Genomic DNA, 25,051 nt, shown 5'->3' on the forward strand with positions numbered 1-25,051 from the left:
TCCGGGGCTGTCTTAAATTATGCTGGGAGCCTCTCCAGCTCATGTAGTAGCAGCAGAGCACAAAAGTGGCTTAAAGCCACATTAGTCAGCCCCTATTCCTCCTAAGAGGTGCAACAGAAACGCAGTCCAGATTTGGTATAATCAAAATTCTGTTGCAGCCACTCCAGCTAAAATCTCTTCACACTCACACACGCGTGCGTGCCCAGTCAAAAATAGGATAAAGTTCATTAACAGGAAGAGTCACTAGCTTTACCTGCACCAAAAAATCACCGAACAATATCTACCCTATCATTATAAACAGATAAATACAAACCACATCACCAGAAGTTTGAAAATTAAAATTTTGCTGTTCTTAAGTACGGCATGCTCTACTTCAGTGGTTCTCAACTCTTCCATACTGTCAAGCTGTCTGGATTGGCTCAAGAGCATGAGTACCAACCTCAGGTTGACTGTTAAGAAGCAGAGCACAAATCCCAAACTGGTTGTGAATGCTACACTTCAATTTCACCAAGTATCAAGTGTAAGCCCTCAGAACTATAGCTGCCTAACCATGCAGTCGCAGTCACTTGGGTACTGCAGTCTCTCTTGCCACCTAGACAAGCTTGCCTTTGTAACAGACGGTCCCTTACAGCAAAAGTCAAAACAATATTCAGTTTACTCACAGTCCCCAAAAAGAGTCGGTCACCAACTCCAGGTCAATTGCACCTTAGATCCTGCACCAAAGACAACACTTGTAGCCAATTGTATAATAGTTAATAAATCTTTAGTTAATTTAAGGAAAAGAAATAAGAGTTATTTACAAGGTTAAAGCAGGTAAACATACACACACAAATGAGTTACAGTCTTAGGGTCCAAAAGGTGATAGAAGCTTCTGTAATAAGCAAATTCTATATGTCCTTTAGGGCTAATGTAAGCCTAGCACTGGGGATCTTTCACTTATGCTTGGTAATCCTTGTCCCTTGGAGTCAAAGCAGCATAAAGATCTGGTTTCTTCTTCTCAGGAATTTTTATTCCCTTCCTCCCTGATTTCAAGATGATGGGGTGTGTTCACTGCACATCTCCTCTTCATTGGAGGAGGGGGGCAGGGGAAGAGAATCCAATTAAAGTCTTTGTTCTTTGATGTTTCACAATGGCTCATTTGATTTCAATGGGTCTTCTTGTGGGCAGAACCTAACACATCCTGTAGGAAGCCAGCATTTTACATTAGTTTACATTACCTCCTGTTTGGTGAGTTACACAGTTACAGAGGTTTACATTGTAAACACTTAATGTAACCTAATAATATGGGGTACAGATGTTATAAGTGATATTAATACTTGCAGCATCCTATAAGTATTTCATAAAGTCTAAACACATTCTTATAAACTTAAGATCTATTTTAACAATGCTAACAAACAGGTGAGTCAGACTGATTTCCAAGTATGTATTGGTCAGTGTTGAGTTGAGGCATAGGGGTCTTGGCATGAGCTGGCACCTAGTCTGCCAGCATCACACATACCATGACCCGATGTTACACACAAACACACACACACACACACAAGTTTCAGGATGCAAACTGAGAACTGTATTCTTCATATACATATACTCAAATAATTAAAAAGACACTCAACTTGAAATCTAATGAGTTGAAAAAGTGAGTTCAGAATAAACTGAGGTACTACACCTGCACCCACTCCCTTGCCGTCAAGTATTTTTATAAATGTGACTGGCAAGGGAGTGGATGCAGGTATAGTACCTCAGTATATTCTGAACTCACTTTTTCAACTCATCAGTTTCAAGTTGAGGGTCTTTTTAATTATTTGAGTATATGTATATGAAGAATACAGTTTGTTTTAAACCTGCTGCCTATTAATAAAACAGAGTCAGAAAAGTAATCCTAACCAAAGAAAGTTAAGTATGCATCACCAATTCACAGATGGAGAAAACAGATAAACCACCACCAATGCGACCAAGGCCACAGACTGCATCAGTACTCAGGAATTTCTAGTTCCTGATCCTGTGCTCTGTCCACCAGGTAATGCAGCTACCTATGCTCCACCTATCTACTTTTCACACAGTGCACCACCAAATACCAAAAAACGCAGAGACTGTTAAGGATCAAACTGGGAAGTGGGGGGAAGGTGAGGGGGAGTCAAGAGATATGGACACTATGCAACATGCTCAACTTCTCAATTCTCTGAAAATCAACACTAATCTGAAGCATGGTACCCCAGAGATTGGTCCAACAACTAATGCAAAGCTTTTTCTGTGCTATTCAATTTTATCCATAAGAGGTCACATCAGACCTCCTTATTATGAGGAGAGATTAATAAAACTGGGACTTTTCAGCTTGGAAAAGAGGCGACTAAGAGGGGATACGATGATAGGTCTATAAAACCAGGACTGGTGTAGAGAAAGTAAATAAGGAAGTGTTATTTACTCCTTCTCATAACACAAGAACTAGGAGGTCACCAAATGAAATTAATAAGCAGCAGATTTAAAACAAACACAAGGAAGTATTTCTTCACACAATTCATAGTCAATGTGTGGAACTCTGCCAGAGGGTGTTGTAAAGGCCAAGACTAACAGGTTTCAAAATAGAACTAGATAAATTCATGGAGGATAGGTCCATTCATGGCTATTAGCCAGGATGGGCAATGATGGTGTCCCTGCATAGCATCTGTTTGTTAAAAGCTGGGAATGGGTCACTGGGGATGGATCACTTGATGATTACTTGTTCTGTTCATTCCCTCTGAAGCACCTGGCATTGGCCACTATCAGAAGACAGGAAACTGGGCTAGATTGACCTTTGGTCTTACCCATTATGGCTGTTCTTATATTCAAGTGTTTTTTCAGTAGTCCCAGACAGAATTAAAAGGCACATTTCTGCTTTTGAACAAAGACATTTAACAGTTATTTGCTGAAAACAATATGATATGAAGACACCACACAGGCACAATTAGGTCCCAAATAACTTTACTAAATATGCACAAAAATGCCAGGCTTAACATCCATACATACGTATGTACTGGCTGCTGTTCTGATGGGTTTCTAGCGGGTTCTGCAACACAGAACACATTAAGCACCTCTCAAGGACTCCCTATTTGAAGAGATATCAAATACCCTATTCCTATACACTTTAAATGCTGACAATTATGTTTGTGTTGGCTTTTGTGCACCTGGGCTCTTCTTTTACAGCAGGAAGCATGTGTGTAGAACTAAAGCTGCCTCCTCCACTCCTACCATATTCATTACATGTAGAATAATAAAAAAAAATTAATGGAGATATCCTCTCTCTTAGAACTGGAAGGGACCTTGAAAGGCCATCGAGTCCAGCCCCCTGCCTTCACTAGCAGGACCAAGTTCTGATTTTGCCCCAGATCCCTAAGTGGCCCCCTCAAGGATTGAACTCACAATGCTGGGTTTAGCAGGCCAATGCTCAAACCACTGAGCTATCCCTCCCCCCACTGAATCAATCAATTCAGTGTGTAATTTCAAACTCTTTCCCAAATCCTTATCTCTATGCCTAGTGATATTGTATGTTTTGGTGGTGGAAGGTAGAGTAATAAAAAGATTGTTTTTTATTCAGACTCCAGAAATGCAAGAGCTGGCTGTGACACAGCTACAAAAACAAGCCGAATGTTCAACTGCTGACCGTGAACTAGGAAGACGACAGTTCAATTTTAAGTTTTCAAGAAGTTTTGTTTTTTAAATAACAGTTTTATTAAAAACACCTTACAAGGATTTCTTAATTGAACCGCTGGCTATCCAAGTGGTATAAGGTTTTGGTTGGGGAATACTGGTCTACCTTCTACAGATAGAGAGGGCTGTACAATCTGGATGGCTTCCATCTCAGGAGAAGTAGAACCAATCTTCTGGCCAGCTTATCCCCTGCCAAATTAGTCAGGAGGGTATTAAACTAGCAAGAGTTTAACAGCAAAATGGGCGGTGTAAAGGAGGAACAAATGAGCACTCCGGACAAGATCAAGATGTTGAGAATAAAATTAACCAAGGTCAAGGGACATGGAAAGACGACATTCTTTACTTTCTTAAACACCAATGCTAGGAGTCTGGGTAATGAGAAGAATTGGAGATGGTCCTTCATAAGCATAAATTCAACCTCGTTGGTATTACTGAAACCTGATGGGAAGATCTGCATGACTGAAATGCTAAAATCACTGGTTATGACCTATTTGGGAAGGACTGAGTGGGCAAAAGGGGAAGGGGAGTGGTACTCTGTCAAAAACAGCATCATCAGTTTCCAAGTCACAGAGCTTAGAAGTAAGTGCTCTTGAATGCTTATGGGCCAATGTTGAAAGCACAAGATGGCATACTTGTTCATACCCGTTGCACACCACCAAACTATGCCAAAGAACAGGTTGATAGTCTCCTTAAGCACTTACTTAACTTCTAAGTAAAAGATAATAATCATTGGGGACCTTCAATATGAGATATGAAACTTCCAGAATGTGTCACTAGTACTAAAACATTCTTGGAATTGCTAACAATTATAGATGATAATTTTCTAACTCAAGAAGTGTTGTATCCAACATGGGGGAATGACCTCAACCTGACTGATAAAGTGCAACTGATCACAGAAAAAAGTTAGTGGTTGCTGAAGTGCAAGTGATCATAATTTGACCCAAATCAACTAGAAGAAAGATTTTAAACAGAAAAATGTGACTGATAATTGGGAACTATTTAAGAGCATTTTACTTGATGCCAAACAAGCCACAATCAAGAAAGAATGCTAACAATGGTATTGATCCATTACTAGACTGAAATTGTAGGACTGTCAATAATAATGCAGAAGTATTCAATAAATTTCTGTTCCTATTTGGGGAAGAGCCAGATGATTTATTCATACCAAAGGATGATTAAATACTTTCCATTCCACTAGTAACTCAGGAAGATGTTAAACAGCAGCTACTAAAATTAGACCTGTTTAAATCAGCAGGTCCAGATAACTTGTATCCTTGTGTTTTAAAAGAACTGGCTGAGGAGCTCTCTGGACCATTAACGTTCATTTTCAATAAGTGTTGGAACACTGGAAAGTTTCAGAGGACTGGAAGAAAGATAGTGTGTGCCAGTATTTACAAAGGGTAAAACAGGATGACTCTGTTAATTATAGGCCTATAAGCCTAATACCAAACCTAGGCAAAATAATGGAACTGCTGATAAAATAGAGTAGATCTTTAAAGTTTGATTAGTAAAGAATTAACGGAGGATTATATAGTTAATGCCAATTAATATGGGCTTTTGGAAAATATCTCTTGCCAAACTAAATTGTAATTTAAACAAAAATATCAAGTTGGACTGATAAAGGTAAACAGCATTGATGTACTTCTGTAAATCATGGTACTGCATGACATTTTGATTAAGAAACTAGAACAAAACAATACAAAATCCACATGGCACACATTCAATGGATTAAAAACTGGCTAACTATAGATCTCAAAATGCAATTGTAAATGGGGAATCATCATGGAGCAGATGTGCTCCTTTCCACTACTGCAGAGATCAGTGCTTAGCGCTACACTTTTTACCAATGACCTGAAAGAAAACAAAATCATTACTGATAAAGTTTGCAGACAACACCAAAACTGGGGGACTGGTAAATAATGAAGAGAACAAGTCATTGATTGCTCTATATCAATCTCTTGGTTAACTAGGTGCAAGCAAACATGTGTTTCCATATAGCCAAATGTAAGATCAAACATCTAAGAAGAAACAAATGCAGGCCGTATTTATTATCCTGGGAAGCAATGACTCTGGGGAGGAAAAAAGAAAAAAAAAAACACTTGGATGTCATGGGATAAGATGAACACGAGTTCCCAGCGCAACACTGTGGCCAAAAGGGTTAATGCAGTTCTTGGCTGTATAAACAGGAGAATATCAAGTAGGAATAGGTAGAGCTCTGCAAATCTGCAGATATACGCTTTATATCAACAGATATCTGCATCCGTGTTTGCAGATCACGGATCAGATACGGATACAAATTTTGAATCTGTGCAGGTCTCTAGGAATAGCAGCCTGGCATGTGGAGTCTCATAAATACAAGCTGCCATGTGATCTACTAAAGTGAGACAGACTCACCAAAGTTTTGGCCAAGTGCAAATTTTTGAAATGAGATTACTCCCAATGCAAAATCTCTTGATGAAGGTCAACTTTGGCTGACACAGAGTCCAATTTTGCACCTATAAATTCAATCAATGGAGTAGGAGTGAAAACAGATTTGTCCTGATTGATCTCAATGCCTAGTCAGGAACACGCTTGAAAGATCCTATCAACATCTCTGGTGATCTATTGGAAGTATGTCCCCAAAACAACCAACTGTTGTTTCCACATGGCACAGTGTTGTTTTCCTCTGTACCAGTTCCTATTCCAATACAAGCTACTTTTACAACTTCTGCAGACATAATCACTTCTGAAGCAGCAGCAGACTGCTCAGGAGGAGGCAATATCAGACATGCAGCTAGGTACCAAAGGAAACAAACAAAAATAAAGCTTTTGCCAACAAGCACTACATGAAACTTATTAACTATAAAACTACTTAGCTAAAGCCTAAACCTAATCTAACATTGTACAGGGAAGCAAATGGATGCTGTGTAGTTCTATCGCACTGCCACGGGAGGCAAGAATGAAACAGGTGGCAGCTGGGGCTGTTCTGTTCTTTATACCCTCTGGAGGGAGGCATGAGAATATACAGGGCATATGCATAGCCCCAATGGATGGCACTGGCTAAAAGATTCTGTGCTCATGCACATGGGGTGCACATATCCACACTAGAACCTATGCAGACAAATACTCTAAGAAGAGCTTTGGGTTAACCGACAATTTATTTTTTATGAGACTATGCCTGGCAGAACTCTGCTTCTTGGGGAGCACTGTAACAGAAACATAACATTTCTAATGACAGCACATTCTGTTGTCTCTCTTTAGTTGTAGTAAAAGTTGACACTGAGCCCATCCTTACACCGATTACTAGGAGCCCATGAAACAGATTTGTTAAAAATAGATGATATGGAAAAATTGTTTCTGTCCTATACACACAGCCTATTTAAAAAGATATTTTGATCTACTACATCAGAGGTGGGCAAACTACGGCTGCGGGCCAGATCCAGCCTGTCAGGGCTTTGGATCCGGCCCACGGGATTGCTACTCCTATGGCGCCGCAGGCCCCACGCTGTTGCTGGAAGCAGCAGGCATCACATCCCTGCGGCCCCTGGGAACCGCGGCCAATGGGAGCTTCGGGGGAGGTACCCGCAGGCAAGGGCAGTGCGCGGAGCCCTCTGTCCCCCTCCCCCAGGGCCCACAGGGACATGGTGCCGTCCACTTCCAGGAGCGGCGCGGGGCCAGGGCAGGCAGGGAGCCCGCCTTAGCCCCGCTGCCACCACGAAGCAGGGAGCCCGCCTTAGCCCCGCTGCCACCCCAGAGCCGCTCCAGGTAAGCAGCGCCGGGCCAGAGCCCGCACCCCAAACCTCTCCTGTACCCCACACCCCAACCCCCTGCCCTGAGCCCCCTTCCACAGCCCTACTCCCTGCCGAGACCCCTGCTGCACCTTAGCCCCCTGCCCTGAGCCCCCTGCCGCACCCCTCCTGCACCACAACCCCCTGCCCTGAGCCCCGTCACACCACTTGCACCCTAACCCCCTGACCTGAGCCCACTTGTACACTCCGCACCCCAACCCCTTGCCTGAGCCCCTTCCTGCACACCACACCCCAACCCCCTGCTCCAGCCCTACATTCATGGCCCTGCATGCAATTTCCCCACCCAGATGTGGCCCTCAGGCCAAAAAGTTTGCCCATCCCTGTACTACATAAATAAGGAAATGTTTCCTTTATAAAAACAGTGATAAATTTATAATACATTTTTATTCAGAATACATAAAGGGACTGTGATTCCACTTTTTTAACCCCCTCCCCAATGCCAAATCTCTGTTCAGACTTCAGAGACAAGGATGGGACAAAAAAAGACAGTTCCTTTCATTTGGCAACAGATCCAAATGCCACGGGTATTTGACATTCACTCCCACCTCTATCACATCTTCCCCTACCCTTCTTCTACAACTCCCATGTCTCTAGAATGTTCTCTTAGTCAGGGGCGGCTCTATGTATTTTACTGCCCCAAGCACAGCAGTCAGGCGGCTTTCGGCGACATGCCTGCGGGAGGTCCGCCAGTCCCACGCCTTCGGCGTATCTGCCGCCGAATTGCTGCCGAAACTGCAAGACTGGCGGACCTCCTGCAGGCATGCCGCCGACTGCCACCCTCATGGCGACCGTCATGCCGCGCCCCCTGCTGCTTGCCCCTCCAGGCACGTGCTTGGTGCGCTGGTGCCTGGAGCTGCCCCTGCTCTTAGTGCGATTGTTCATGAAACCTTTGACTTATCTTTTGCAGTATAGGTTAACATTTCTGCAAAGAAATTTCTAACTAAAAAACATTATGTAATATTTGAAATTCTACTCACAATTCGTAAACTAACCAAAAAGCACCAAGCATCCAGCAATTTAAGACTATAAAATGGGAAATAAAGAAATAGCAAAATGTAAATAAAGTCTGAATTAATTTTAAAAAGCAATTTTAAAAAACGTAATAAATGATTTCTTTTTATCTACCTTGAAAGCCTGGTTGTTGCATTTGTGACCTGATAATTTCCATAAGTGCATGATGCCATGGAGTACTATAAATATGATAAAATAAAGTACCATAACCAATTTAAGAAGTCAGAAGTTATCCTGGATTTTTACTCTTCAGGAAGAGTAACTAGAAGCCAGGGTAGGACTAGCTTTCTTATAGCAATAGACTTTACATGCTGCCATACAGGAGAAAGGGTTCTGCCTCCCAAAAGCCAAAAGGGCAGTGCCTCACCAGTAAACCTTTCAGCCAGAAACCAGGGCTGTAATGCAATATCTCATTGTTGTATGTTCAGAAGCTAGCTCGGAAAAGAGGGTTGGGAGCTGAAGGGGGAAAAAGACTATAGAATTATTTGGAACTCTGACATTCACGAGTAGTTTATGACAAAATTATTAAGAATCCCAGTGAGGTTGTGAAGATTTTCATTAAACCAATGTATTTAGTTTAATATTTGTTTTTTGGAACACCTATGTATATCAAATATATCAAACTTCCCAGTTTCTAAAAGAAACCATACCTGTTAACTTAGAAATATAAGAGACATAATCTAATGTGCTAATACAAAAAAGATAAAAATAGAGTTCAAAAAAATAAAACACCTTCTAGCAGAAGGGACAACTTCTGTCAAATGAAAGGTTCAACTGCAGAGAAGTGTCAGATTTAAAAATTGTAAAACATATTTCAAGAACTCTGGAGTGTGTCTTAATTATCTCACAGTATGCACAGTAATCTTGGCAACTACTCTTGAATAGATTCAGAATTTTTTTTATCATACTGTTTATGTTTAGAAACAAAGGGAAATTGCCTTTAAATACATTACTCCAACTGCTCATTAGAAAGTAAAAGATCATAAAAATAAATAAATAAATCAGAGAACAATATCAAGGCAAATCCTTATTTACAATGGGGAAAAAAAAAATCATTCCAATTCTGGCAGCCCCAAGCATTCAAACTCTATACTAAGCGCACACATGCTCCAACACTTTGAAAAGTAAATGCTGCATTGCATTTTTGCTGTTTAAAAAGGCTTTTAGAAGTTATCAAAGCACAACTTAAATGTAAGACTATTTACACAGAAAAACATAATAAATACCTTCAAAAAAATTAAGCACACTGGTGCAAAATTTCAGCAGGAAATCACTTGTGCTTTCAAGTTTTTTGCATAGCTACACAAGCATTTTCCACCAGGTTCAACAATACTAATATTAATTTTAAAGAAAGCAAATGCATTCCATTGATACATAGTTTTTAATCAATCTTATGGCATGTGAGAGACTCTCAATCTAGAACAAAGAGAGGAGATTTCCACACAAATCTCTGATGTATTTATGGGCACCTTCCAGATAGAATCTAAAAAATAACAGTAAGTCATGCAAACCTAGTTGCAGTGGTGTTACCTGGGGTCAGAGTAATTTTTTTTAGTGCCTCACTGATTGCCTATTGAAATTGAAGCTTAAAATTTACAGAGTTTTGTCTGTAAAAAACTAACGTTTGCTTTAAGCAAATTTCCTCATTGTGCAAAAATGGAATCAGGCAATGCAATGAATTAGATATTTCTTTCATATGTAAAAAACCACAATACACTATAGTTTAAAATACAGACTCTTGAATTCCATTACAGGTTGGATGTAGAATTGCTGGAAGCTGTGAGAGTGGCTAACTTGCAACACTTCTCATACTAGTCATTTTTATTAATATTGTATCTTCTCACGGTTGCTTATTTAAAAAATTTAAATTATCTACACCTTATTTTTTTGGCACAACAGAATATATACCTTAAAGAACACTGAGGCAGAAACTTTTCGGGCGTTAAAAGCTACAAGACAATGCATGCAGCAATCTGTCCACTTATTTCCTGTGACCAAACCACATGATTACTCAGCATCTAATTTTAATGAATCAGACTTGGAAATTATGTTCAGCAGACAAGCAAGCATGGAAGAGTACAATGCTTTTTACCTTGTCTTCTGTAGCTTCTGTAGTGACTCACTAAGTAGCCACCCTGAAAATGCTACAAATAATGCCCACACACATACTGTTGTTGTTAGAGTTAGTAAGGCACAGTAATTTGAGGCCTTCTCACACAAACACAATCCTGTATAGCTGCAGGCTTTCCAATGCATGAAGGAATCAGTGTAATGGTGATGTGAGAGGAGCAGTGTGAGTAGGATGCTGAGAGGCATGTTCACCAGCTCATTCTGGCTGACCCTTTGGAGTAGGCTGGAAATGTAAGGGGAATTCAACTTCTCCTATAGGTCATCTACAGTCTGACAAGTCTCTATTCTTCTAGAAAAGAAAATAGCACTTTCAGAACCTATGTACAAAATCAAAGAGTATTTATCACAGTGGTGGAAGTATTATCTCTATTTTTCTGCTGGTTTGTGGGCCAAAAGGTAAAGAAATTCTATGCTGCAACATCAAAAGAAAAAAGTTAAAACCCCATCAATTCTGACCCTGTGTTCACACTTGCTTAGTTTACACAAATTCTTGTACCTTCTGTGGGGCCGTGATTGACAGCTGTAGAATTGCCTCTGAATCCTAGCAGGCAAAAAAGCAGGAATCCATGTGAGGAGGCATCATGGAAATGCAACTGAAGAGAAGTTTGAGATGCTTTTGTGATTCTGTAAGAACTGCATGTTAATACATCATAACATCTCAACAATCGTGAAAAGTTATTTTTGAAGGAATTCAATTTTCCTGGAAAGAAAAGCTAAGTCTCTAGCCAATAAACAAGTCTTGTTCAGGACTCTGTTGCAATGGGAATGGGAAAACTCCCAGAACTGTGACCATGAGAGAATTCCCTAAGCAGTGTTCCTGTGCTACCAGTACCAACTTAGGTTATAGATAAAGACTGCTGAAAGTCTAATTTACTTTTTAAGAGTTTATGGTACTGGTTTACTTTTGGCATTTCACCCAGCTTGAAAGTGTAAGTGAAGTGGGCAGTTTTTCCTCTGGTTTTCACACACATTTTATAGTTTGGGTTCACACCACTATAGGAGATTTTTTTTTTAAATTAAAAAACATTGTTTTTAAAAGACACACTATTTATATTTAAGTTGCCTCTTCTCTTCTCCAATCTCTGAATTTTGTTTAAGAACAGCTTCTAAGTGGAAGAAGTTCACATGGAGACTGGTGCTATACGTATTTTAAAAACAACCTTGGGGCATGCTTCATGTAGCAGCTTCAAAATTCTCAATACTGCTTACTCATACTTGTTCAAGGTGCTAATGTAGACAATAACTTTGCAGACCAACTGAAAATTAACTAACATGTGCTTGTCCATGACAGTTCCCTAAACCACTAAGTTTACTTTAACAACTAAAGCCCCAACCCTGCAAGCTGCTCTATGAAGGTGGAACTGTATACCTGAATAAAGCCCGACTAAAGTCAGTGGGACTGCATGGACACAGAGATCCCATGTTCTGAACAGCTTATGGTACAGGAGCCTAAATAGCAAAAAAGAGAACTGGAGTATTCCCTACTTCTGTGAACCACAAGCAAAAAACCTGTAGATATTTCCATGCAGGCAACAGCAGCAGAACAGCCAAAATACACACTTTCATTTATGAATATTGTACTTGTTCAAGACTCACAAAACTAATACAGACATATGTCTCTAAGCTAAATTAATCCAACGGTAAATGTTAGGAAGTCTTCCAATCTATTCATTCAAAAATAGTGCTCAGTGAACAGTCAATGTCGCAAAATATAGCAATCACTATTCTACTTAAAGTTCCATCATCAAGCCATTACAAATCTTGTATTTGAAGACAAACTTTTTAACTGTGGAATAAAACATAACATATGGTATGTTCTACGCTCAATTATACTTCAGAGTTGATTTTAAAATAGTTTCACTTATAAATAATAGATGACTTTAAGTGTAATTAGTGGTGATATTAATAATTTCAGATACTTTGTTACAGTTAAATAGAAAAAAGTCCCATTTAACAATGATTCTTTAGAGGTTTTGGACTGGAACATGAAGTAGGACATTTTCATACTTTAAACTGAGTAAAAGGCAATTGAGCATATACAGGACTTGAATAGTCATGTTCAGCTTTGCAGACTATTCTAATGTGTCTTTCAGAACGTGTTATTTCATCAGTCTTTCCAAAGTAAGAACGCAAAAGGAAGAACATTTTAATGCATGTCAAGTATAGAGATAATTTTCAAACCCAGAGATCAGCTGAAGGTGGGAGAGGAGGAGAAATCAGGGTATTGGATGGATCAAGCAACTGGTAATGCAGTATGGAGCCAGTTTTGAATTCTAAACAATGTTGTTTAGTGCCTAATTCTGGACACTAAACAAAAGCCACTGCTAACCAATATTCACACAGTGGTCTCAATATTTTATCCTAGAAATTCTAAAGGACAGCAGTCACATAATCCACCATAATGAGCCCCTTTGCTGGCCATCTCAGAGAAGTCACAGAATGAATGGGCCATGGAAACTGAGCTGCCATGAGGAATATTAGCGAGGCAATTGCACTGTCCATGATGTATCACTTAATTATATTTATACTACAATAGCATCCAGAGGCCCAGGCTGAGATTGGGGCCCCTTTGTAGTAGGCAACTGTACAAACACATGGCAAGAGAGAATTGCTTACCCAAAGATCTTACAAATGAACTAGGATTAGGATAGGAGGAAAAACAGAGACACAGACAAGTGAAGTTGTAATATATCAGGTTAGTGGCAAAGGCAGGAACGGAATCTGGTTTCCTGAGCCCCAGTCTAATGTCGTATTGACTAGACTATACTTCAGCCCCTAGGGTTGCCAATGCAGCACTACTTACGGTCATTAAATTCCCTTACTGTATTTAGTTGGGAGCAAGAGAAAATGAAGCTAAGGAAGAATCTCTTTGATTTTATTGGTTAAAGCCAATCTGTATCATTAAATTCCCAGAGCTAACCCATTCAGTAGGCAACAACATTTTCCCCATATACCTAAGTCTCTCCATGGCAAGTCTTAAAAGCTGAGTCAGTCACTAATTTCAAGATGTGCCAAGACAGTCTCAGTTCTCTCTTCGTACGATCACCCTGAACTCATTTACAAGATTGCTCCTAAGCCTGACAGCTATGGTTGTATATTGTACCAATGGTAATCTGATATAATAAATCCAAGAATTTAAGGGTGCTAAAGAATTTGTTCTTTTTCAGAGTTGGCATTACATGTTAGTTTTTCTACTTACATTCAGAGTACAGAGCAACTGCATAATGGACAAAGCACAGGAACTCCCAAGCTTTTTTCCCAAAATTCAGCTACTAGTTCACCACGTCACCTTGAACAAAACATTTGAATTTTCTGCTTTTATTTCTCCCATGACATAGAATGGAGATAATACTGTTACCCCTTTTGACTCATGCATTTCACCAAAGATTCAGGATCTTGTAAGTTATTCCAATGAGGAGAAATTGGTGATGAGCTCAGGTGTTCCTTTGATGCAATCCTGTCTATTTAAGAAGAATGTGCAAAGCCCTTCAGGTTCTCTTCCAAAATCCTTTTTCCCTTTGGCAAACTTGCTCTAGTCTTTCTGGATTCACAGGCATAGGGGTTTTCCAATTAAGGGAATGTTCAGTCTCTGAGTTTTCATTTAAGAGAATCGATAGGGGTCTGGCTTATTTATGGTGGTTACATATGGTTAATACAGCTAAACAATGGGTCAGAGTTTATCCTCATTTCTTCCCTGCGGAGATCAGCTTGAATCTGGTCTGGTGAGTCCTTGTGGGCGGTGGAGGTTTACAAGCGGTCTTCCTCTCAGCAACTCTGTTGCAAGAGTCAGCTAACTCTGAGGCACAGCAGTATTCCGACTGGTTGCCACCCCTTCCTGTAACAAGTTCTCCCTTTTAAGATTGCTTCTTCCATGCAGAGCAGGCTCTGCAGATGCACCTATTTAGTACCAAAGATGCTCATTAGCCTTCTCCTGATTAGGATGGAGGAAAGCCCCATCATAGTTCTGTTTCCCTGAACACAGCAGGAAACAAATAATAAGAGCTTCTTTTCTCACTGATGTAAGCCCCTTTCAGACAGCATTCAGCCCTAAAAGCTCTGCTTTCTAGGCTTTTCTCAGGGCTACCCTCTCCTAATGCTTTACTAACATCCCTCAGAAAAAGATAAAAAGTATTTATTATTGCAAAACTAGATATGAGCAGTAGTGCTTACGTCCGTGTGACTCCAAAGATCAATTATTGCCATTCTCTGCTCTGATAACAATCTGTTCATGGTATAAAACTATGCTGCCAGGTATTTATTAATAGCAAACTGTCAACATATCACTCCCTGTTAGCAATTTCTTCCTTGACTTACTGATAAGCTATACATTGATTACAAAATTTGTTTTCAAAAGGTCCAAGTATGCAGCCTTGGAAGTTACCAAATGGATATCCATCTGAACAGATTTAATCCCTGGAAAACTGCAGTCTGTGCTGTTAAATTTGTATTAGTTATGAAACCTTTTGGTTGCAGGCTCACATGCTTTCAAGTTAAAAGCCAATTAAATATAAAATCATTTTGAATTTAAACACTCCCAACATAATGAAGTGTGTGTGTGTGTGTATGTATGTGTGTGTATATATATATATATATATATATATATATATATATATATATATACATATAGAGAGAGAGAGAGAGAGAGAGAGATTGGCATTTTAAAGATTTTTTTAATAGAGTGTAATGAAAAGAAGGATGCATCTTGCATATTATCAATTTCAGTGCTAAATTTGGGTTAATATTGATTATAAAGTGTACCAGCCTGAAAGATGTTAAAGAAGCATTAAAAAAAAATATATATATATATACGTTGTGTCAGAATTTTGTGCTTAATAACTTCTAGTGGGCCAAAGCATGGACTCAGCTCTCTGCCTCAAGAAACAGACTGGATGAGTGGGGCAGCTATGTGAAGAGATTCAGCTTGTCTATACCAGGAAATTGAGTAGCGTAGTTATAAGGGAATAAACTTTCAAAGCAGTGTAATGATTCCAGTTATAGCGACCACATGGGGAGTTATCGTGTAATAGCTATTCTTACTATACTTGTGCTAGTCAATTTCCCATGTAGACAAACCTTTAGGCATGTGCTTAACTTTGGGTACTGTGAGTAGTCCCATTGATAAGCATGTACCTGAGTATTTGCAGGATCAGGATTCAGAACTGGTTATATTACTACTTGTTGTGTGGGGACTAGCTACCTCCTGATAGGACGAGGTTACCTTTGTAGTAGGTTCCCAACATATATTTTAAATGCCAGTTTCTATGATTAAGACTACCAAAATAGGACAGCTACAATATGGTGCATCCGGAAGTGAGATATTTTTGCACTAAATTATTACTGCCCTTCTTTCAGTTTGAGACCAAAATTCTCATTTTCATAAAAAAGGTTTTAAAAAGACAGAATAGAATTGGCACATCGCGCTCTAACAAAATGAGGGCAAGCAAGACATAGGAGTAAAAAAAAAATGATGTCAGGAACCATATTTCCCTCTTGAGGCCCAGATACTAACATTAGAATTTTTATTAAATACAAACCAGAATCTGTAATTTAAGTTAACACAAAAGGTTTCTTTTTAGTTTTATAAGACATTTGTGAATGTCCAATACTATTTGCAGAGATTCAGATATTATTAAATAGCTTTTTAACATAGACCCTGTTCAGCGCAGTATAGCCATATAGCTTTCAAATAAAGTACTGATAAAATGGATTTTAACAAATACTACTCCCATATTTCACCTCCTAAGCTTACCAAAAATTAATAGAGGCATGAAAAAACTACTTTAAAATACCAGTTATTTCTAGAAACAAGAAGCAGATGTTCTCTTCTATTTGTCTCAGCTGTGCTCCAGTACAACAGAGTCTCTGTTATGCTGCCAGCAGTAATTTATATTTATTTATTTATTACAGCCATTTTATAGTGCCCATCACTGTAGTGTCTGGGTACACTAAAGTATATTGGTATGCTGTACATGATTCAGATTAATGCAAAAATATTTCTTATGTGTTGAAAAGCCAATATCCTGACACTTCCATCAGATACCTTTATTAATACAACTCTTGAGCAGATTACAGTGTGATTTTTTTCCCTTCCATTGTCTTAAAAAAAAAAAGGGGGGGGGGGGGAGAGGGAGAAGAAGAAAAACAGGTACTCCAAATAATAGGAGTACTAACATTAGCCCCTCCTCTCCCCGCCCCCCCAAATACTGAAACAGAACATAGTACAAAAGGAGTCATATTACGTGCTTTTAAATTACAAACTAGTCTAAATCTCCAAAGGCAAATTAAGACTAATCTGCCATTATGGAGGGAATCCATAACAAGAACAAAGTCATCCAAAAATCTGTGCAAAAAGAGGGAACAGGGTCCATTGGAAAGAGAAGACAGTGAGAGCATAAGTCACCTCATATTTAAATTAATATTTTATCCTGCCAGCTCAGACATGATCTTTAGCCATTAAGCAACTCTCCATCTACATAACACTAACATCACAGCTTTTGTATGGATCAGACAAGGTATTCAGGGACTCAAACAAGTAAGAGACCTTTAAAGATGCTGCTTACACGGATGTAAACACTCACACACTCTCAATTTGTTTGAACAAATGACAATTCCTTCATTTAAAATATCCTCAAACCACACTGTTCAATATATACATTAGTAACACATGTAAAATATATACAGTGATATATTACATTGAAGAGCTAAGGCACTACAGGAAAGTACATCAAATACAATCTCCTCTGGTTGTAAAAGTTAAGGGTTCTGCATGTATAAACATTCCCTCTATTTAACACCAAGCTATCAGTAGGATCACCATGCCTGGAGTATTAAAACAGCAAATCCTTCCCTCAAGTTCTTTTATATATTCATATTTCAAAATATTAAAATTTTAATACACATTTAAAATACTGTAAAGTAAATGTTTGTCTATTACAGACAAGGTTTCGTCAATGAACTATCAGGTATCGGGGCAAGATGGTTTCAATAACGAATCACACTAGCGGAGGATCTGTCCCCATGACAATAAACTGTGTGTCACAATGCAAATAAGTTTCTGTGCTTAATCATTCTGTGACAACTCAGTGACTGATCACATGACTTTCCCATCTTAGTCAAAACACAGGATAAAACAAGGTTCCAAGTAATATCTCATGTTTAGTAAAGTAAATTTAGGAATAGACATTTTAAAAGATTTTCCACAAGACAGACAAAGCAGCAGCCTGCTTTGCTTCATACATGCAAATATTGCCATGAATATGGGATAAGGGGTCCATACTATCTTTAGGTTGGCAATACAAGCATGAGAGAGAGAGGAGAGAAAAGAATACCTTAGTATAACAGGACCACCAATACAAAGTATCTTCAGCAGATCATCAAAATAATTACTAATTTGATATCTCAAAAGCAGGTTATAATGTTTTTCACAAGGAAATTAAAAATATGAATGCATAAAGTACCTACTCAAACAGGAATCAAGTGTCTACATGTCAGTACACAAGTTACGTATATTAGACAATTAACAAGAATTGGAATGTTACCACAAGAATGAAATCTTGTTCCAGCACATAGATTTACCGTCACAAGAAACTGCACTATCAGGAATGAAAACCTTGATCATGAGTTGAACACAATGTGTCTCTACTATGCGACATCATCATAACAACAATAGGTTCTTGAAGTAGAGCAAGTTATATACACTTTACTAAAAACACTATAAATGTTTTTCTATTTACAAAATATAAGAACAGTAACTTTCTGGCAAAATTGCTAATAACTATCTTAATTTGGATAGTTGAGCCACTCATGCATGAAAATTAACAAGCAGATTAGTTGTATGTTAGATATGAGTTTTCCAAAGAGACTTTTCTGTATCAGTAATACCACTTATGACACAGGAGATTATGTGCTAACAAATGAGGCTTTGATCTTGCAATGTGGGCAGGCAGACAATGCATTTAATTTCAAATTCTGGGCCTCAGAGAGAAAAAGTTACACTGTAACTTTGATTTTTTTTAAATATTGATTAATAACACTATCAAGTTTAAATTTGGCAGCAAAATTTTTTTTTTTTAAAAACAAGTTCTTATAAAACCAAGCCTAACAGAAGTGCTTCAACAATTTTAAAAAATTCTATGAAATCTGTTAATTAAATATGTGTACTGTTCAAAATGCCAGCACTATCCCACTAAGAAAGTGAAATAGATTTCATTGATTTTCATTGTCCATACTGAGAGACATGAAAAATATAAAGAACATAGACCCCAGTCTTGCAAAGATTTAAGCACACTTTAAGAATGAATAGTCCCATTATGAAACAAGTGTATAAATCTTTACAAGATCAAGGTCAGTGACAAATTAACTAGTTGGGTATTTGTTTCTTTTACTTTTTAAATCACACCACCAAACTCTTCACCTGCACATAGCTCTACTGTAATCAATGGGGATCCACAGAGGGCAGCCCAAAAGCAGGATCAGGGCCTTGGCATACTTGCAGAATATGATTTTTAATTCAACAAGATTAATGTCATGTTTATCGGATTAGTTTAAATTTATGTTTTTAGGGAGTTCTGTAATAATCAGTGGTACAAAAAAAATCTTGGGCTGAATATAAAAGAATATTTCAAATATTTTACTCTAGTACTGCAAGAAAAATAGTATTTACACCTTGCAGCAAAAGTCTGAAGCATTATATGCTCCCAAAAACAAACCCATGAAGCAACACAAGATTTATTGTAAACAGGACCCTTCAATGTAGATGCCTGCCTCTGGATACTAGAACTAGGTCTAAAACATAAGAATGGTCATACTGGGTGAGAACAATGGTCAATCTAGCCCAGTGTCCTGTCTTCCGACAGTGGGCAATGCAGGATGCTTCAAGGGGAATGAAAAGAACAGGATGATTATCAAGTGATCCATCCCCTGTTGACTAGTCTCAGCATCCAGACAAATAACCTGGCCAATAACCAGGTATGGACCTATACTGTGTGACCTTATCAAATTCTTTTTTTAACCCAGTTATAATTTTGGCCTTCACAACATCCCCTGGAAACGAGTTCCACAGGTTGATAGTGTGTACTTCCTGTTGTTTGTTTTAAACTTGCTGCCTATTAATTTCATTGTATGACCCCTGGTTCTTGTGTTAAATGAAAGGGTAAATAATACTTCCTTATTCATTTTCTTCACACAATTAATAATCTTATAGACCTCCATCATATCCTCCTTTAGCTGTCTCTTTTCCAATCTGAACAGTTTCAGTCTTCTTAATTTCTCCTTATATAGAAGCTGTTCCATAGCCTTAATAATTTTTGTTGCCCTTCTCTGTACCTTTTCCAATTATAATGTTTTTTTTAAGATGGGGTAACCAGAACTGCACACAGTATTCAAGGTGTAAGTGTATCATGGATTTAGATAGTGGCATTATATTTACTGTCTTATTATCTATCCCTTCATAATGGTTCCTAACATTGTTAGCTTTTTTGATTGCCACTGCACATTGAGCACATCAAGCAGATGTTTTCAGAGAACTCTCTACAAAGTCTCCAAGATCTTTCTTGAGCAACCACATGGGGAGTTATCCCCATCATTTTGTAGATATAGTTGGGATTATGTTTCCCAATATGTATTATTTTGCATTTATCAACATTGAATTTCATATGCCATTTTGTTGCTCAGTCACCCTGTTTTGTGAGATCCCTTTGTAACTTCACAGTCTGCTTTAGACTTAACTATCTTGAGTAATTTTGTACAATCTGCAAACTCTGCCACCTCATTTTCCAGATCATATATGAGTATATTGAACAGTATTGTTCCAGTACAGATCCGTGGGGGTCATCTAATGCTACAAATTGTGAATGGAAGAAGGCAGAAGAACAACAAAGGGTTAGAGCAAGAAAAAAAGTGACCGACCTACCAAACTAACAAAAAAACCAAAACCCATAACAACATCCTATCTCTTACAGACAGTGCCTCATCATTAATTCCAGCACCAGGAACTGGAGAGTGTGTGGGGGGGGGGGGGGGGGGGGAGGGGCAGTAAGAGAAGAATAAATCTCTCAATGGAAGGTAAATATAAAAATTGGAAGGATGCACGAATTGCTTAAAATGCATTAATCCTGTTTTTTAATCACTGTCCCAGCTCAACACATTTCTAAAATGATCTCTGTAGCAGTACTCTTTATGTAGCCTTTTGATAATTAGCTCACAGAGATCAAGCAGGACATTTCACTTTCCATGAAGTATCAAGGGAGAACAGATGTTTCCCCATCTCAGAAGGATTCAAACATGGAACTGGAGTGAATCTTTTCATACTGCTCTTCAACTCCTGATCACATGGAAATTGCAGTAAGGCAAAAAGGCAAATGTAAGCAAACAAATCAAACCTCTCACTAATAAGCAAAAAGTGTCAAAAATACATTCCATGGTTGAAATTAACATCCCATAATGCTGCTCTTCTACAGTCTGTTGATCCCCAAAATATGGTTGATTAGAAGCTAATCGCTTTATTGGAACTCACTGTTTTAATGTAAATAGACAGTCCTGCAAATTTCTACTCTCCCACTCCCTGGGGAAGTGTCTCTTTTCAATAGGCATATAAAAACTTTTTTTTTTTTTAATTTGCATTATGGTGTTGGTGAGTAGATTATGTCTGGACTGGTAATTTGTCATGACAGTTTTGCAACACTGAAATAGGTATAATTTTTAAATGATGCACATCTGCCCCAAGCTCTATCTATCCCAATGAATTATTCTGCTATCCATTTTGAAAATCATGATTTCACAAGTGCCTTGTGTCTCCTAAATGCATTACATGCTGCTGAGTTTGAAAGGCCCTATTTGAAAAAAAAAAAAAAAAAAAAAAAGGGTACTCATAATGGGAGGAATATTTCCTGCTCATAAAAAAAAAAAGCGTCAGTCCATGAGTGTCAGCACTGCAATTTTCACAAATGAAAAAAATATACCACTGAACTGCTGATCTATCTGGTAACATAGAAGAAAACTCAAGCAAAGAAACAAGTGAAAAGCAAATTAAAAATGCATTACCTCTTGAGTCCTTTCTGATGGTTTTTTTCGCAAAGCCTGTTTAATCTTGGGATCCACAGGAGAGGTCATTCTACTACTTTAATTCTCCAGTTATGAATTCCACAAAAATAGCTTATTACTTGGGAGGTGGGGGGAGATGAAGTGATCCCTTCCAGGTCAAAAGGAAAGCAAAGGAAACTTCAAGTTTAGATTTTGTTGTAAGCTTCTTTTTCAACCCCCTTCATTCCTCCATGAATTTGGATGTAAACTTTGTGCCAGGCTTATGTTGTTCTTTCTGGCAGTCCAATGAAATCACTAATCTGGCAAATAACAGATTTCCTCAATTAGATGGAGCTCAGTTCCTCTGGTGCATTTCCCCTTTGCTTCTGCAGCTCCCAAAGGGTGGAAACAAACATCCAAAATTTCCTTTCATATCACATAACATTCAGAAAAATCTTTGTGCAAAAAAAGTAAAATGACGAAGCAATTGCAGTAAAAGTTTCTTCAGTCACCCAGGAGGATAATCCAGGAAATGGGGGAATCTCATCACTACATCAAACTCAACGGGAGGGTTGATTTTCAGGGAGATTCTGAGTGGAGGTTATTGATTTTTGGAAGGAGAACCAGTTGAGTGGCTTGCTGCATATGTTCTTGGGGTTGGGGCTGTTAGAGACAAGGTCCAGGTTTTGGAAAAGATAAGGTCAAATTTGGGGGTAACATGGGTTTAAGGAATATTTGGTATTTAGGGAGGGAAGGAAAGGAAGTCAGGATTAGAGGAAGTGGTGAGTGGAGTCAGGCCAAAGGAAAAGCATGGGGGACTGGCTGGGCCAGTCTGGGGTGGATTTGAAGGGCAAGGCTTGGAGAAGTGGGGTGAATTAGGGGCAAAGGGCTTCCTGGGGGAGGTTCAAAGAGAAGTGGACTGGAAGGATCCAGGAATTGGGGGGTCAGTGATCAGGGGTAGGTGACTCTGGGAGGGGGGGTTCAGGAAAGGATCAATCCCGTGTGAGTGGGGGCGGGGGGTTAATGAATAGGGGCCTGAGGTCAGTCGGGAGAAGTAAGGTGCCAGTGATTATGGGCCAGTCACGGGTGGCGGCGGCCCGCGATGAAAGGCCGGAGACGGCCGTGCGTGGGGGCCAGGGTCACTGACGAGGGGCCGGGAGGGTGTCAGGGACGAGGGGCCAGGGTCGCTCGGGGAGGGCCATGCGGAGGCGCCGGGGAGGTCTGGGGCTCAGGGACGCGGGATCCGTGGCAGGGGAGGAGGCCTGTGTAAGGGAGGTGCAGGGGGTTCCCGCTTCCCCCAAGCTGCTCACCAGGCGGCTGGCTCCTGCTCGGGGCTCCGGGCTCCCAGCTCAACGGCAGCACATGCGGGAGACGGAGGCAGCCGCCACATTCTCCCCGCAGGCGACCCGGCTCCCCATGCCCGGGGACCCCTGGCAGCGTCCCAGCCCCTCCGGCGCCGGCGAACGTGAGGCGAAGTCTCGGGACGCGGGCGGGCTGGATGGAAGTTACCGGTCGGAGTTGGTCTCCCTCAGCCCGCCTGCTTGCAGGAGCCCTGGCTGACTAACTGTGAATCCCCTTCGGTCCAATGAAGAAGGTGAGCGGGCGGGCAATTACTGTCGCGCGCGGGGAAGAACCCAGACTATCCTCCGGGGCATACAAGCGGCCCACCGAGGATTCAACCTAACACGCCCCGGACGCAGTTTCCCCTGCCGTCTCTCTCGATTGGAAATTTGGCCCCGAGAAAAACTAGCGAAAGCGGGCGCGTAACACTGTGTATTAGCGAGAAGGGCGGTGGAAAGGAGGTGGACCCGGCGTGGGGAGGGGCGGTGATTGGGCGTGGTGACAGCACGTTCCGCCCTATCCCGGAGATTGAAGGAGGAGCTGAGATTCAAAGCCCCAACTGGAAACATCGCGAGGGTACATGCTCAAGGAGGGAGGGGTGTGCGCATGCGCAGTTGGAAAGCCTAAGCGTCCGCCTGAAAGGGGCGGAGGGCCGGGCTGGGTCTTTCGCTGACTGTAGCCGAAGAGGCACGTGGGGTTCCTGGGGGGGGGCTCCCAGGAGGCGGGTTGTCTGGGGGCATGAGGGGCCCCGCAGCGCCTCCGCCCCGGGGAGTGGGGGGGTGGGCTGTCTGTTAGTCCCCTGGCTCCAGGCGGTGAGAGGGGCGCCGCACGCTGTGAGACTGGGTGAGAGCGAGGGGCTTGTCTGCGATGCAGCAGCGCTGTGGGTGCTGCCCGCCGCCGCTCCGCCCCCACTGCAGGTTCTCAGACTTTTGGACCAGTGACCCCTTTCACACAACAAGCCCCTGAGTGCGACCCCCCCTTTATCAATTAACACTCCAGGAGCTAATAGAGGAGGTATCTGAGCCTCTAGCTATTATCTCTGGAAAATCATGGGAGACGGGAGAGATTCCAGAAGACTGGAAAAGGGCAAGTATAGTGCCCATCGATACAGGGAAATAAAAACAACCCAGGAAACTACAGACCAGTTAGTTTAACTTCTGTGCCAGGGAAGATAATTAAGGAAATCATCTGCAAACCCTTGGAAGGTGGTAAGGTGATAGGGAACAGCCAGCATGGATTTGTAAAGAACAAATCATGTCAAACCAATCTGATTGCTTTCTTTGATACGATAACGAGTCTTGTGGATAAGGGAGAAGCTGTGGATGTGGTATACCTAGACTTTAGTAAGGCATTTGATACGGTCTCGCATGATATTCTTATCTATAAACTAGGCAAATACAATTTAGATGGGGCTACTATAAGGTGAGTGCATAACTGGCTGGATAACCATACTCAAAGTTGTTATTAATGGTTCCCAATCCTGCTGGAAAGGCATAATGAGTGGGGTTCTGCAGGGGTCTGTTTTGGGACCGGCTCTGTTCAATATCTTCATTAACGACTTAGATATTGGCATAGAAAGTATGCTTATTAAGTTTGCGGATGATACCAAACTGGGAGGGATTGCAACTGCTTTGGAGGACAGTGTCATAATTCAAAATGATCTGGACAAATTGGAGAAATGGTCTGAGTTAAACAGGATGAAGTTTAACAAAGACAAATGCAAAGTGCTCCACTTAGGGGAAAAAAATCAGTTTCACACATACAGAATGGGAAGAGACTGTCTACGAAGGAGTACGGCAGAAAGGGATCGAGGGGTTATAGTGGACCACAAGCTAAATATGAGTCAACAGTGTGATGCTGTTGCAAAAAAAGCAAACATGATTCTGGGATGTATTAACAGGTGTGTTGTGAGCAAGACATGAGAAGTCATTCTTCTGCTCTACTCTGCTCTGGTTAGGCCTCAGCTGGAGTATTGTGTCCAGTTCTGGGCACCGCATTTCAAGATGTGGAGAAATTGGAAAGGGTCCAGAGAAGAGCAACAAGAATGATTAAAGGTCTTGAGAACATGACCTATGAAGGAA

General features: G+C 40.3%; 1 protein-coding gene across 7 annotated transcripts in view; it reads right to left on the reverse strand.

Moving 5' to 3' along the window:
• Positions 1 to 23,177, reverse strand: part of RAPGEF6 (Rap guanine nucleotide exchange factor 6) — a 225,085-nt gene extending 201,908 nt beyond the window's left edge. For 2 of the 7 annotated variants that reach the window (XM_054038153.1, XM_054038151.1), the window contains exon 1: positions 21,651 to 22,635. In XM_054038153.1, the coding sequence (XP_053894128.1) occupies positions 21,651 to 21,719 (69 nt within the window). In that variant the 5' untranslated portion in view covers positions 21,720 to 22,635. Of the gene's footprint in view, positions 1 to 21,650; positions 22,641 to 22,939 lie in introns of those variants that run through there. The other 5 variants (XM_054038150.1, XM_054038149.1, XM_054038154.1 and 2 more) reach the window with 5 other exon arrangements.
• Between the last annotated feature and the right edge of the window lie 1,874 nt (positions 23,178 to 25,051).

This window comes from Malaclemys terrapin, chromosome 8, assembly GCF_027887155.1.
Source record: "Malaclemys terrapin pileata isolate rMalTer1 chromosome 8, rMalTer1.hap1, whole genome shotgun sequence".
In the NCBI taxonomy this organism is placed as follows: Eukaryota; Metazoa; Chordata; order Testudines; family Emydidae; genus Malaclemys; species Malaclemys terrapin.